Source organism: Zea mays, chromosome 2 (genome assembly GCF_902167145.1).
Source record: "Zea mays cultivar B73 chromosome 2, Zm-B73-REFERENCE-NAM-5.0, whole genome shotgun sequence".
Taxonomy (NCBI): domain Eukaryota; kingdom Viridiplantae; phylum Streptophyta; class Magnoliopsida; order Poales; family Poaceae; genus Zea; species Zea mays.
This window is the reverse complement of record NC_050097.1, coordinates 210197720-210211929: the sequence shown is the minus strand read 5'-3', so window position 1 is coordinate 210211929 and position 14210 is coordinate 210197720. Positions and strand designations below refer to the sequence as shown.

The window sequence follows — 14210 nt, the reverse complement described above, 5'->3', positions numbered from 1 at the left end:
TCCATTTAAGTACTGCTTACACATTAGTTGTTGCCCTCCTATAACTGTTTATATATTATAAAGCAGAAAAAAAATAGAAGATCTAATCAAGGTGCTCTTGCACCTACAGTTGAACACATCATCCATACACAGAGCGCAACAGCAGTTTCCACATAGTGGAGAAAAAAACAGCTAGAAAAAGCGACTACAGCTAGATGCGAACTGGATGGCAGTGGCAGCCCACAAGGCCGGACCGAATGGACACTCACACTGTTAGTGAATGATTGCTGCACTAAATCCAGCACATGGCAGATGTCCTCCAAAGCCGAAGACGCCCTCAAGGAAAGGGCAGCAGCAAGCAGACCCTTCAATTCCGATGCTGGCGCTGGTCCTTTGCCCTCGGCCCCTCGCCATGCTCCACTGCACAGAATTGAAGCTACGCAAACGTCTGCGACAGCTTGGAGAAGCCGAGCTTCCTGAGCCGGCTGCTCATGCTCATCGGGTTGCCGCACTTGACGTCCACCACCTGGACCCCGCCGCCGTGCACGCCCACGCTCGTCCCCTTCTTCTTCGCCCTGCCGGCGCTCGGGGCCCGGTCCACCAGCGCGCCGCCGTCGGGCCGCAGCATCGGTGAGTCGAAGGTGTTCGTCCGCGAGGCCCTCCTCGGCTTGCACGCCTCTTCGGTGCCCACGCGGCCGGTTCTGTTGCTGCTGCTGCTGCTGGAGACGTCGGACGAGCTCTTCCTCAGCATGAGCTTCCGGGGAGTGGTGGCGCCACACGGCACCGAGACCGGGCCGCCTTGGCGCCTCAGCGGTGGGGCGCCCGCGGCCGCGGCCGCGGCTGCCTGCGGCGCCGCCACCTTGGTGGAGTCCAGCTCCCTTGTCATGAGCGAGCCGATGGTGCCCGTTGTGCCTACCTTGACCGTGCCTCCCTCGCCATGGACGAGCTCGGTGGCGGCGCAAGGCATGGTCTGTTTCAGCCAGATGAGAAGGCTGGCGACTGGTTAGTTTCCGTACATACAGATACAGGTAGTGTGACTGCAGACGCAGGAAGAGAAGGGTATTGCAGGCGATTGCCGCGCATGATTGCTGTTCGATAAAACAAAGAGAGTCAATGACTCAACCGCCATGACAGCACAGTGTCAACCCACCTGTGTTCCTAATTCAAGAGTCATGGCAAAGCAAATGCAGATGGCTATAGCCTAAAACCGCACAAGCAAATGCAGCAGACATTTCATATATGTTCTTATTTCAACGAATATGATACCCCAAACAACATTTATCACACCTTTTTGATACTCATTTTATTTTTTTTGCAGAAAACAGCATCTGGTTGGAATGACATGACCCTGTTGGGTATTTAGACAGTGAAAAACATACTGCGTTTGTTGGAAATGCACCATTGATCAGCTAACTTAACACTTACAGTTAATGTAGCGGTGACGAGTGTTTCACATAGATTGGGAGATCTCAACGATGCCGGAAGAAGCTGTCATAACAGGTGTTTTAATGGGAGGCGACCATGGAAAGCGATGTGCCGTCTGCGTGTGGCTTCTTTCTGAGTGGAGGGAGTGGTGGACGATGCTACCAACAAACAGAGGTGTAAAGATAGATGCCCTCGGCTGCTCCCCTCCTTTTCGTCCCCTCCTTTCTGCCCCAATTTCCTCCCTGATGCCAACTTTTGAGGGGACGCGTGTTTATTGTGTGGATGGCCTTGCCTTGCCCTTTCTTTCCACCAATTCACCTCCTAGGAAAGAGAAGCTGTGCTGATCAAAATGGTTCGCCTCCAAGAGCAGAAACAGCTGGTGGCAAGCATCCAGAATCACTTCTCTTGCTCATGGGATGTGCTAACGGCCAACCTAACAAAGCAAAGAACCTAGCATCCCCTGACCCCTTTCTGCCCCTTGGATTCTTGCTCGCTTTTTTAATTCCAGCCACTGGGGTTCCTTCCTGAGGGGGAGTAATCTAATGGGTAAACCAAAAACTGCGGCTTCACTCCTCTATCCTATAGATATGTATGTAAACTGGGATGGAACAAGCAAGCGCTGGAACATGGATTTGGAACAGGCTTCCGGCCTGCAGTGTTTCCGTTTCCTTGGCCACCACCATAAATAAGATCGCAAGCCAAAACTCAGAAGGAAGATTGGAGGAGAATACAAGGGCAGGGCTCTGATCTGAGACAGATTAGTTGAGGTCCTCCATCAGGCACAGCAAGATGCATAGAACTACGAGAATGCACTTACAACCATTCAGTACTTTGTTAGTTCAGTCCCTCAGGCACGGAAGGCTCAGTAATCGGCAACACCGAGAGACAGGGGAGAGAGGAGCAAAAAAAGTTGGGAGAAATGGCATAGAACAATCCAGATTCGGACAGCAAATCTGCAGCATTCACCCGCTGGACGAGCTTCGACTGGTGGTACATTTCCCACAGAAATATACTAACCTTGACTCGCCAAGAGCATATGCGCTCGTTACGTGGAGCAGATCACGCAGGGAAGCTAGAAACTGATCACACGAGCCATACCTGGGACTGGGACTGGGACTGGAGCTGGAGGAACGGAGGGGCCGCAGACTTCTGCTCTTCTGCGCAGAATTGAAGTCAAGTGAGGGCCTGCTGCCGTGACTTGAGGAGCGCAACTCTCCTCGTGTCCCCCCTCTGCCTTGTAAATGCTGCTGCCCCTTCTTCCTCCTCGGGGTTGGGGAGCCTCCTCTGACCACATTTGTCTTCACTAGATGTCCTGTCACATCGTGCGTGAACCGTTTTTTTTGTTTTGCCTTTATTTATTTAACAGGCCGGCTTAGTATATACTGTTTGGAAAAGGTTGTGAAAGGCCGTCTTACATTTTTTTTTTCTAATTCTACGTACATGTGTCGCTGCGAAGGTATCTTTCTTCTTCGTCTTGTTAGCAATCATAAGGCAAACCTTCTTTTCCTTTTTGTTTTTTGCTTTAATAACCACTGTCCAAATGCGAAAGGGTTTGTAGCCACGAGAGCCATTGGTAATAACGAGATTTTTTTGTGGCGACTTTGTTAAGAATTTACCGATTAGTGAAATTTGAGCGTGTACGTTTATAGAAAAAAATGAGTGTACGAGCATATGCGTTATGCACTTATACTACGTAATCTAAAAAAAGAATATCTAAATTATATAAAACTGACGATCCATTATTAGTGCTATCGTACTGATGATTGTGGACATGTTTATATAATATCAATGTAGTGGTTTAAGATAACATATTGTTTTGCATAGATGTTGCTAGTCAAAGCACCGTGTGATTGATTGCTCATACTATCTCGTTCTAGACCACCGTGTGCATAGGCTTTCGTTTAGCATTTGTTTGGTTGCCTTTATACGAGATGCGCGAGTTACATGAGCAGATGTACAATATCTATTTTGTGACCACTAGATGCACCGGAAATGTTCGTATCCAGTCGACCTGATTCTCGCAGGAGTCTGGGTGGACGTTCGCAGCAAGCCAATCAGACAGTATATGTATTGGAGACATATTACCATGTTCTAATGGTAAGTGACGGAAGCAGTACCTTCAATAATTTGGAACTCTGTGCCATTTGGACTAATGCCGCATTAACTGGGTTCATGTTATTTGTACACGTGTATATGCCAGAGAGGCAGAGAAGAGAATTAAAAAAATAAAAGAAAAACTTGTGCAGTTGTGCGTTAAGCCGTTGACCAGCATTAACGGCGCAAACCAAACATAGCACATGCATGGTACGCCCAGTAATCAATGTGATATCCAAGGCCAAGAAGAGTCTTATCCCCAGGAAGTATCATAACGTATACACAAAAATAGATGTATTGAGCTATGTCTTTAAATATATCTTAAGGCTTGTTTGAAAATAAGAGTATTGGGGAGGATTAAGGGGCTATAATCTTTTGTTATTCAATTTTGAATAACAAAATATTATAACCCCTTCAATCTACTCCAATACTATTTCTTCCAAATAAGTCCTAAATGCATAAATGTAAAGACATGTATCACGATGATACAGGGTTAGTACTGTAATTTGGTTGGGAAGGAATATCTCCGGAGACTCACAGTCACACGCTAGCTATGATGCTTTGCGAGTTTTCATGAGTACGCATGTCGACGTAACGAAGCAAAGATGCTCTTTCACAAGATTCCACGCATGTATACTCTCTCCGCTCATATTATCTATAGCAACGTCTTCTATATTTATTTTCTATATCTATTCATTACAATATTCTCTAAAAAATTCTCTTCTCTATATCTTATTCCTATCCAGCGACGTCTCGTATAAAAGACGTAAATAACTATATTAGATATATATTTTATTTTAAATTTTTATACATACGTATTTATTATACTCTTAAATGTACTATACATATTTTAGTTCTAGTAAATCTATTGTTTAAAGTATTAAAATAGATAGAGGATAGAGGAGATAAACTCTCTATATATATATATATATAGCGTCCTCTGAATTTAGAGAATCATTTAGAGGACACATATAGAGTGTTTAGTTTCAAGAATAAGCTAGTATATCATTTTCTCACTCCTCACTTTTTTGTTTTAGTTTGTGGAATATAATTAGTTGATCCATTATCACTCAATTCCTCATAATTAGTTAGTAGTAACATGAGGATTATAATCATCCCACAAAATTTGATTAATGGACTTATGGTGCACCACTTCATCTTAGATGAAGTGATTTCTCAAACCAAACACTCCCGTAGAAGATGAGAATCTCCTTTATAATTTAGAGTATATGATGATAATAGACGGTCTCAAATAGACGACTTTAGTCGTTTGCGCCTGGCTCATGTAATTTATGATAAAATTTAAATAATATAGATCAAATATTTTAAAACGGACAGAGCAACATGGTTTAGAACGTCTGAAAAGGAGCTCTTATTTATATAAAAAGTTGAGAAAGGAGGACAGTCAAGATAGTTTTTTTTCTAGACAACACGTTAAAAATAGGTGGCGTCGAGTGGTGTACCACAGAGCGTGCGCTATTGTCCCCATCGACGCGGAACACGCCCATGATTCCTGTTCCCCGCAGGATATGTGCTGAGCTTTTTTAAGCGAATTTTGTACTCCTACCTAATGTTGAATATGTCAGGTTTGACGAACACTGAATATAGTTTACATTATTATTCTACCGCTACAAATTAAAACAGTTGTGGATTCAAATAAAATAAACAAATTTGGGTGAGTTGAGTAAACTAGCTTGTTATAGCGTAGTTGCATTATTGTCTTAAGGTCTACTTGGAATAACTCTAGCACCTTCACATTCACTAAAACAATTTTACTTTACGATAAGTTAGGCAAACGATCTAGTTTTGTGCAATTTTAGATTCATTAAATTGATGAACCCAGGGGCCAGGTTCACTATTTTGGTAGAGACCATCAAAGGGTAGTACTTCACCAACTTCACTCTAGTGTAATTGCTGAAAATTACATGACTTCCACTAGTTGAAAAATGGTCTGTTCTTTTTCTTTCTTTCTTTCAATCACTTCTTTGATGCCCCCGAATGGCCAGTGAAACATTCCAATAAATTGTTTAGGACCCTTGGTAATATGAAGTGCTAACGCATGCATGTCCTTGTTACGTATTATGTACTTCAAACAGGGGTGGAGCCAGGAATATAATATAAGGGAGGCCGATCAATTCATCAATACTATCTGATAAAAAAAATCGTATAATGTTATCAAATTTAAGTACTCGACATGGAATAAGAATTTTAGACCTTTATAAATTATTTTAGTGGATGAGTCCATTTTCTAGCTAATTGATATATTGAATTAAAGTTGTGACGCAAGAACAATACTAAAATAATAAAGACGATATAACGATGAATATTCGACTGATGAGATTCAACTTTTATATAATGACTCTAATATTCATGAGGCAGCTAACAATTTTTTTGAGAGAATTCAAAAATCCAACTAGCCTCGAGGATTCATGAAAATTCGTCAAACTACGCAGGTACACGTCAAATTTGTCGTGTACACACCAATTATAAGGTGACAACTTTAGTTGAAATTTGTAGATTTTATTATCCACGAGATCTAATGTAGTATGTTTATAAGTCGCTAGCGCTCATTCTGCTGCTTCGCTTGATCACCTTCTTTGGACTTTGGTTGTGGGGCTATGGCAGAGGCAAGTCAAGTAGTTAGCGGTAATCGCAGCTGCCTAGCCAGACGATAGAATGAATCATAAAGGGGTGAGGTTTAGATATTAGCGTCTGAAGCGAATTAGGTTTGACGTTTTATGCATCTGTCGGAGAGGAAAATCTCCGGCCGGGTGGCGGAGTGCACCCACCCTAAGTCCTAAGATGTGGAGGGGGCTTAAACGTTCTACTTTTTCGAGATGAAGGAATGAACACGAGGACACGCGAGAGTTTAGAGTGGTTCGGGCCGCCGAAGCGTAACACCCTACTCCACTGTGTGTTGTATTGTTTGAGTTGTCTTGAATGACTTGGGTCTAAGCCTGAAGATTCAACTTGTGTTGTAACGTCGCATGCCTCCCATTTTATAGCTAAAGGGGGACATGTACAAGAGTACTGAGCCCCGACATGTGGGCTCAGGAACATAGCGGATGTAGCTACTAATACTTGCTGCTGGAGCGATCTTCTTGCGCCATGACACCCAAGATCTGTATAGCCTTGGCGTGCAGGGGGAAGCTTATCGTATAAGGGACGAGTACAGTGCACCGCGCAGCACGGGCGCACTGTTTCGGCAATGGACTGGACAGGTGCGCCGTCTGCAGGGTGGCCCTAGCGCCGCCTGCCAGTGGAATGGACAGGACACAATAAATGTCGTGGGGCACATCGCCTGTCAGAAGGGTGGACAGGCGACGTGTCCTCTCCGCAATAAATGCGGAGGCCGCGCGGCCCAGAGCCCTTACGTCATGATCCGCCCGCTGGCCTACGTCACGGACAATAAGCTAGGAGGCAGCATTAGACCCTCGATCGAGTGGGGAGCGGAGGTGCTCCGGATAGAGCCTGGACACGCGTCAATACCGGACTCATGCCTAGGTCACGACACTTCCTCTCCTGGGACCTTGTTATGGGTGGTCTGGAGCTCACTTGCTGGGTCCGAACTCTATCCAACGGCTCTAGACTGCTTTACTTTGGGGGTCCGGGTTGTGCGTACATGGGTCCTGTGTCTTTTGGGCCCGATGGCGTTGTCTCTGAGAACGTCACCTTAACTGCTCACGAGATACTCCTGGGGCTATTTTCCGCGCGGCTAAGGGTAGCCGCACAGGCATCGTGCCTTCATACCATAGCAAGGGGTACCCCTAATACAGGGTACCGACAATGGCCCCCGGGCCCGCCTCAGAGGAGGATGCGAGCCTGCAGATGGGGCCAGAGTTTGACTAGCGATCGGCTCGCTGCTCCTGCGCACCCGTTGATGCAGTTACTGCCGGCCTGCCTATGGTCACGCTGACTGCCACGCCTGCCCCCACGGCTGGCTGGCCTGTGACCTCCGTACTTAATGTATTTGTTGGGCCATGCGCGAGGTGCCTCGAGTCGCTGCATCGGTTTTGAAAATTTATCTTCTTAGTCTTCTGCGACGGCCTCGAGGATGCGCGGTATTGGCGCGAGCGGCGGTGCGACTTCCCTACACCTAGGAACCGGCGCGCCGGGTGTATGACATGTGAGCCTGGGCCCCATGCCAGAGGTTGGACCACCGGTTGTAGCGAAGCTGAGGGGCGCGCAACCGCGGGGCGGTTACATGCTCCTTGTGCGGCGGTTCGCCTCCTTCACCGCTGGTTGTGGTGAAGATGGAAGGTCGAATAACCGCAGGACGGTTGCACGCTCCTTGTGAGGCGGTTCGCCTTCTTGACCGCTGGTTGCGGCGAAGGTGGAAGGGCGTGTAACCGCAGGGCGGTTCCACGCTCCCTGTGCAACGATTCGCCTTCTTCGCACTTCGGGCCAGCTTGTACGATGTTGGAGACTTGTTCTCAAATGCTACGAATTAGGAACAAGGCAACATAGAATGTTAAATGTTAACGTCCTTCGTCCATGAAACAATATTCCCATGAGGATAATGAACCATGGACGAAGGTTGATGAGAACATAATTACGAAGGTTAAGTCTTCGTAATTAAATTCTGATAGATGATATAAGATAACATAAAATAAAGGGTATGAAGAGATAAATGAATTATAAACGAATTAAATTATATTTACGTAATATATTGAATTATTGAATACAATTATACCTCTGCCTTGGCAAAGTTAGATTCCCGAAAGATGCGATTACAATTGTCAGAATGCGTGAACAGTAAAGGAATATTGTTCACTATTTATAGGCACAGGACACAGCCTGTGAGGAATTACAATTATGCCCCTTATAAAAGTTTACAACATTGACCCAGACTTTTATGGACTAAAAAGTCATTCTATCTTTAAGTCGGTTTGTAATCCCGAAGCTTTATGAAGAGGAACCTTCGGCTATCTCACACAAGCAGCTTCAGCCGAAAGCCGTTTCTTCCTAGAAGACCTTCGGCGACGAAGCATAGACCCAACATACGACGTGTGAGGCCTAGCCCCCATGGCATAGAATGGGAATCCAGGTGCGCATCGGGGGAGACCTGGCCCGTGATGCTTCGGGGCACGAGCGGGAAAATCTGCCTTTAAAAAAGAGCTCATCCCTCGGGCAGTAGCCATGCCTCGCTCCTCTTGCATTCACCGCGCCCTTTCGCCTTCCGGGCCTCTAGATGGGGCGCGCCGGTGTTCCCTGAGGGATCCGCGTCAGGGCCACCCTCCCCGGTGGTCTCACCGCCGGGGAGCTCGCGCTCTTCGTTTCCTGCGCGGTGGTGCTGCCGATTTTGTCTTCTTGCTGTCGTTGGAGGAGCGCGACCTCATGGGGGTTGGCGCTCTTCTGCCATCGCTCGGCTTCAAGGATTTTCATCATGCAGCCCAGCTGCAGTCTCCTGCCAGTGGTCATCTACAAGGATGACCACCAGCCTCGTGGTGAAGAGAAGTGAGCCGGGCTGCGGCCTCCCCCCTGCCCTGAGCTTCAAGGATGTTCATCATTCTCGCTGGGGTGGAAGGCGAGCCGAGTTGGGGTCCTGCCTTCCGCATGGGCTGGTGACCCGCTTCTTCCTCCAGCATTTGGAGGAGAAGGATGTTCACCAGCCTTGCGGAGGAGGCAAACTTCGGCTACGCGGGGTCGGCCGGCTGCATGCGCCATCAGCTGCCGCGTGTCTGGCTCCTTGGCTTGGATGGCTTTGGCGCCGCCTCTAGCGCCGCCTCCCGCCGCCAAATGGGGCGCGACTGTCCGTCCACCGCGCGGGCAACGGTCGCGTCGTGCGCAGGTCTACCGCATCAGTGGCGTTCTCCGCGCAACCGGCCACACTGCTCTGACGCTGGCACGTCGCCTAGGGGGTTGTACAAGACGTCGTACGCCGCGGAGGTGGCGGCCGCGTTCTTGGATGGTCTTGTCCTCACCCCCGTAGGAGGACGGGGGCGAGGACCTTTCTGCACGCAGTGAGGCGGCCGCCATCGCCGGTAAGCCACCGGTGCAGAGGTGGCCGCTATCGTCGGTGCTGAGGTGGTTGCCGCCGCTGGTGAGGCTGCCCGTTGCAGACGTGGTTGCCTCCACTGGTGAGACCACCAGCACCACCTGCCGTCGAGCCTCCAACTCTTTGGCTTTAATGGCCTTGTTGTCGCCCCCCGTAGGAGGACGGGGGCGATGACCTCTTCGCAATGGCGCACGCATTGAGGCGGCCATCACCGTTGTCACGCCGTTCTGGAGGACTCCGCAAGGACAGTGGCCGCCGGCTTTCCAGCGCGACTCCGCTGGCGTCTGGTAGTTTATACCTGCAGAGTAGAGATGGGACTAGGATTCCGCTTGAAGGCGGACGTAATACTTTTGTTTTTGTAAGGTACTTTTGAGTACTATTTATCAAGCAGCATTAACACTTATCTGTGTACCGCCTGTTCCTGTTGTGTGTGATGTTGTTGACTCCTTCCTGGTACCTGGCCCCCCGTCTAGGATGCAGGCTTGATGTGTCGAGGTTGGATACCAGCGTATCTGAGAGGGTTGTCAACAACTCTCGGGAGGCAGCCTCGGCCAGGATCTGGATCTGTACACAGCTTTAGCTAGGGAGCGTTAGTAGTACACCCATAGGGTCCCCTGTCTGATATTAGCCATCCTTTGATACATGCTCGAGACTCGCAGGGTTTAGTCCGGGTGGCCAAGTTACGTGTCCGGACCCCCTTGGGTCGCGGCTCTAGATACTAGGACTCCTGTCGTAGGGTGGTGGAGTGTGTAGGCTTACGGTACGGGACTAGGCTAAGCGGCTACACGGCTCCGGACCACCCTAGGTGACAAGTGCCCATTTTCCTGAGCCGGACCCCAGGTTGTCGGACCCACAGAACTTATAGTTCCAAATACTAAGGTACCCGTCACAAAATGGTGGGTTGTGCAGGCTTACGGTACGGGACCAGGCTAAGCGGCTACACTGCACCAGACCATTCCATGGAACGAGCTCCCGTTCTTTGGAACCGGCCCCCAGGCTGTCGGACCTCCCTGCTTTCGTAAAGGAGGTCCTAAACTGCAAGCCTGACTGCTCAATTCGGATGTCGTCATGTCAGGACAGATGGGAACCGTGCGGATGGGTTAGATAAAAGGTATTATCTGAAAACTATAGGCCAAATCTATGGAGCAGGAAGATAAAGTTGTCAAAGAAACGCGTCCGAGGGGGTGAATTTCTGTAAGTGCAATCAACCCTAATTGAGGGTTTTGGTGATTAATGACAAAACAAACTAAGATTCTAACAAGTTTGCTCCTAGTATGTACACAGTATTTCTACAGACAGGAGAAGCACAGATCTTACGAGCATAAAAGTATAAAGCACAGCGGATTTAAAATTCCACATCAAATGGCGTGCTCCAAGTGCTAAGAAACAACGGCGGTGCTAAATTTATAATTCTTGAGTCATAGGAATCACCGTACAATTAAGAGGGATCCGCTACGGTTAAGTAAGTTGTGAAACGAGCCAAGTTCAAAATCTTTTGAAAACTCCTTGGAGATCATTTTCCCAGATCATGAATGCTCTTGAGAAAAACAAATTTTACTTCCCACAAAGTCTCCCCTTTTGTTCTCCTCAAAATACTCAAAATTTGGTTTCAACCCCCAAAACCGGTTCAACCGGTCCTGAAACCGGTTCAACCGGTTTCGGTACTGTTCATCTGCCACCTCTGCTCTGACCTGTCTGACAGTCAGGGCTGTCAAAAAAAGTCGCAGCAGATATTTTTTAGAAACCGGTTGAGCCGAATTTTGTCCCTACTCAGCCGGTTTTGAAACCGGTCGAGTGTCCGGCTGAGTAGCTCAGTGGACCGGGATCCCCCTGGTAGAAACCGGTTCAACCGGTCTGAAAACCGGTTCAACCGGTTTTTGCCCATCTTCTCCCAACGGCTGCCAGCTTTTGGGGGATCCTTTATATACCCCCTCACACTCTCTCTCTCATTTACTTCAGTCTCTCCCACGAATTCTTCGCTGACCAACCTTCAAACAAGAGCATTCATTTCACCTTTCACACCCGCAATCGCATCTCCTTCAATCATTTGAAGGACCCTTGGTGTGAGGTGAACTCGATCGAACTCGCTGTCAATTTCATCTCGATTCTCCCATTCTCTTGTTCTTGAGCTCGTTGCAAACTTAACCGTGTGCGGATTTGTTACTCTTGGAACCTCGTGTTCCTTGACGGTTAGAGGTTGCTTGGGAATCTCCAAATTTGTGGACGACCCCAAGAAGTTTGTATCACCCGCTCCTTGAGCTGATTTGAGAAGAGATTGCCTTGACCTTTGTGGTCGGCTTGTGGAGGATTAGGGTTGGAAAAGACCCGACCCTTTGTGGGTTCCTCAACGAGGAGTAGGACACCTTTGTGGTGGTTGCCGAACCTCGGGTTATATCGCGTGTTCTTGTGTGTTCTTGTCAAGCGCTTTATGTTCAGTGGTTGGTTCATATTATTCATTTGAGTAGTTTTTGTGTAGGGCAAATCTTTAGCTATATTCTTCACTACTTCGCATTTGTTCAATACATTATCAAATTTAAGTTGAGCAGGTTCAAACTTGTTCAGTCGTGATTAAAATCGACTGAACCGGTTTGCACGAGTGCAACTTTAATTTAACCTATTTCGAAGTTTTTAGTGAAAATTTTCAGGTGTAGCCTATTCACCCCCTCTCTAGGCTACTTTCAATTGGTATCAGAGCTTCGTGCCTCGTTTTACGCTTAACCGCGTGAGGAAACGATCATGTCTACACAACGGGACCATGTGGATCCTCTCCTCGAGGAAATCCCCGTCACATCTTCCGGTGAGGAAGTGGACCCCAAGGTCCTCGACCTCGCCATGAAGATTGTTGAGAGAATGTTCCTCAAAATGAAAGAGGAAGATGCTAAGAAAAAGGCCGAAGAAGAAGAATCAAGAAGAAAGGCCGAAGAAGATAAAGGTAAGGGAACATTTGATTATAATGACGATCTAGTGGATCTTTTGGTGTCTAAGGTATTGAGCAAGGTAAGTCTCAACACCGAAGGATCATCTACCAAAAGCAAAGGTAATGACTTTAGCAAAGTTCAATTCGATTACTCTATAAATTATATTTCCAACTTCTCTTCCGCCCCACTTGGAAAGTTACCAACTCTTAGTGAGTTGAACTATGATGAGTGGGCCGACAAGATGAAGTCACATTTAACCGGTGTGCATCCTAGTCTTTGGGAGATTGTTAATGTAGGTATGTATAAGCCCGCCCAAGGAGAAGAGATGACTCCGGAAATGATGCAAGAGGTTCATCGAAATGCTCAAGCAGTGAGCATAATTAAAGGAAGTCTTTGTCCGGAAGAATACCGGAAAGTTCAAGGAAGAGAAGATGTCCGTGACATTTGGAATATTCTTAAAATGTCACATGAAGGAGATCCCAAAGCTAAAAGACATAGAGTTGAAGCTTTGGAAAGTGAGCTTGCAAGATATGATTGGACAAAGGGTGAGTCGCTTCAATCACTCTTTGATCGGTTGATGGTGTTGGTCAACAAAATAAGAGTTCTTGGGAGTGAATATTGGAGTGACTCCAAGGTCACAAGATTGTTCATGAGAGCTTATAAAGAGAAGGATAAGAGTCTTGCAAGGATGATAAGGGATCGTGATGACTATGAGGATATGACGCCTCATCAATTATTTGTAAAAATTCAACAACACGAGTCCGAAGAAGCCCCCATCAAGACAAGAGACTCTCATGCCTTGATCACAAATGAACAAGACAACCCCAAGAAGAACAAAGACCACAAAGCAAAGAAAGTGGTCGAGACCTCAAGCGATGAAGATAGCTCAAGTGATGAAGACACAACTATGTTCATCAAAACATTCAAAAAGTTTGTAAGGAAGAATGATAAGTTCCAAAGGAAAGGAAAGAAGAGGGCATGCTATGAATGTGGCCAAACCGGTCATTTCATAGCGGATTGTCCTAACAAGAAGGAACAAGAAGTCAAGAAGGAATACAAGAAGGACAAGTTTAAAAAGGGAGGCAAGACTAAGGGATACTTCAAAAAGAAGAAGTATGGTCAAGCCCACATTGGTGAAGAATGGAACTCCTATGAAGAGAGTTCTAGCTCCGAAGAAGAGGAAGTGGTGGCAAATGTGGCCATCCAATCTACATCAAGCGCGCAACTCTTCACCAACCTACAAGACGACTCCTACACTCCAACTTGCCTCATGGCAAAGGGAGATAAGGTAACCTTATTTAGTAATGATTTTTCAAATGATGATGGTGATGATCAAATTGCCATGAAAAATAAAATGATTAAAGAATTTGGCTTGAATGGATACAATGTTATCACCAAATTAATGGAAAAGCTAGATAAAAGAAAAGCAACTCTTGATGCTCAAGAAGACTTGCTTATCCTTGAAAAGGAAAGAAACCTAGAGCTTCAAGAGTTGATTCACAATAAAGATAAAGAAGTAATTAACATGAAAACATCTATAGATAATCTTGCAAATGAAAAGAATGCACTTGAATCAAGCATGTTGAGCTTGAATGTTCAAAATCAAGAACTTCAAGTGCAACTTGAAAATTGCAAGAACATCAATGCCTCATGTTTAGTACTTGAATCTAAGTCTAGCTTAAATGATAATTCTTGCAAACATTGTGCCAAATATCATGCTTCTTGTTGTCTAACTAACCATGCAAGGAAGAATAGCCCACATGTGAAGGTCAAAGAGATTTTGAGAAGATGCTCTA

The 14210-nt window shown here is 46.6% G+C and overlaps 1 protein-coding gene across 3 annotated transcripts; it reads right to left on the bottom strand.

Moving 5' to 3' along the window:
- Nucleotides 1-30: 30 nt before the first annotated feature.
- LOC100277924 (uncharacterized) lies at nt 31-3003 on the bottom strand. 3 transcript variants are annotated; one of them, XM_008669496.4, is made up of 2 exons: nt 1405-3003; nt 31-949 (listed from the first exon to the last, which is right to left on the bottom strand). In XM_008669496.4, exon 2 carries the CDS (start codon nt 944-946, stop codon nt 416-418), a length of 531 nt encoding a protein of 176 aa, XP_008667718.1. In that variant the 5' UTR covers nt 947-949; nt 1405-3003; the 3' UTR covers nt 31-415. The 3 variants fall into 3 exon arrangements, with proteins under 3 accessions (XP_008667718.1, XP_008667717.1, XP_008667716.1); XM_008669495.4 differs by having other exon boundaries at nt 31-971; nt 2503-3003; XM_008669494.4 differs by having other exon boundaries at nt 2503-2995.
- Nucleotides 3004-14210: the final 11207 nt, after the last annotated feature.

Bases quoted from the DNA above. Each gene is read 5' to 3' on its own strand.
- LOC100277924 (XM_008669496.4), bottom strand. From the start codon at position 946: ATGCCTTGCGCCGCCACCGAGCTCGTCCATGGCGAGGGAGGCACGGTC.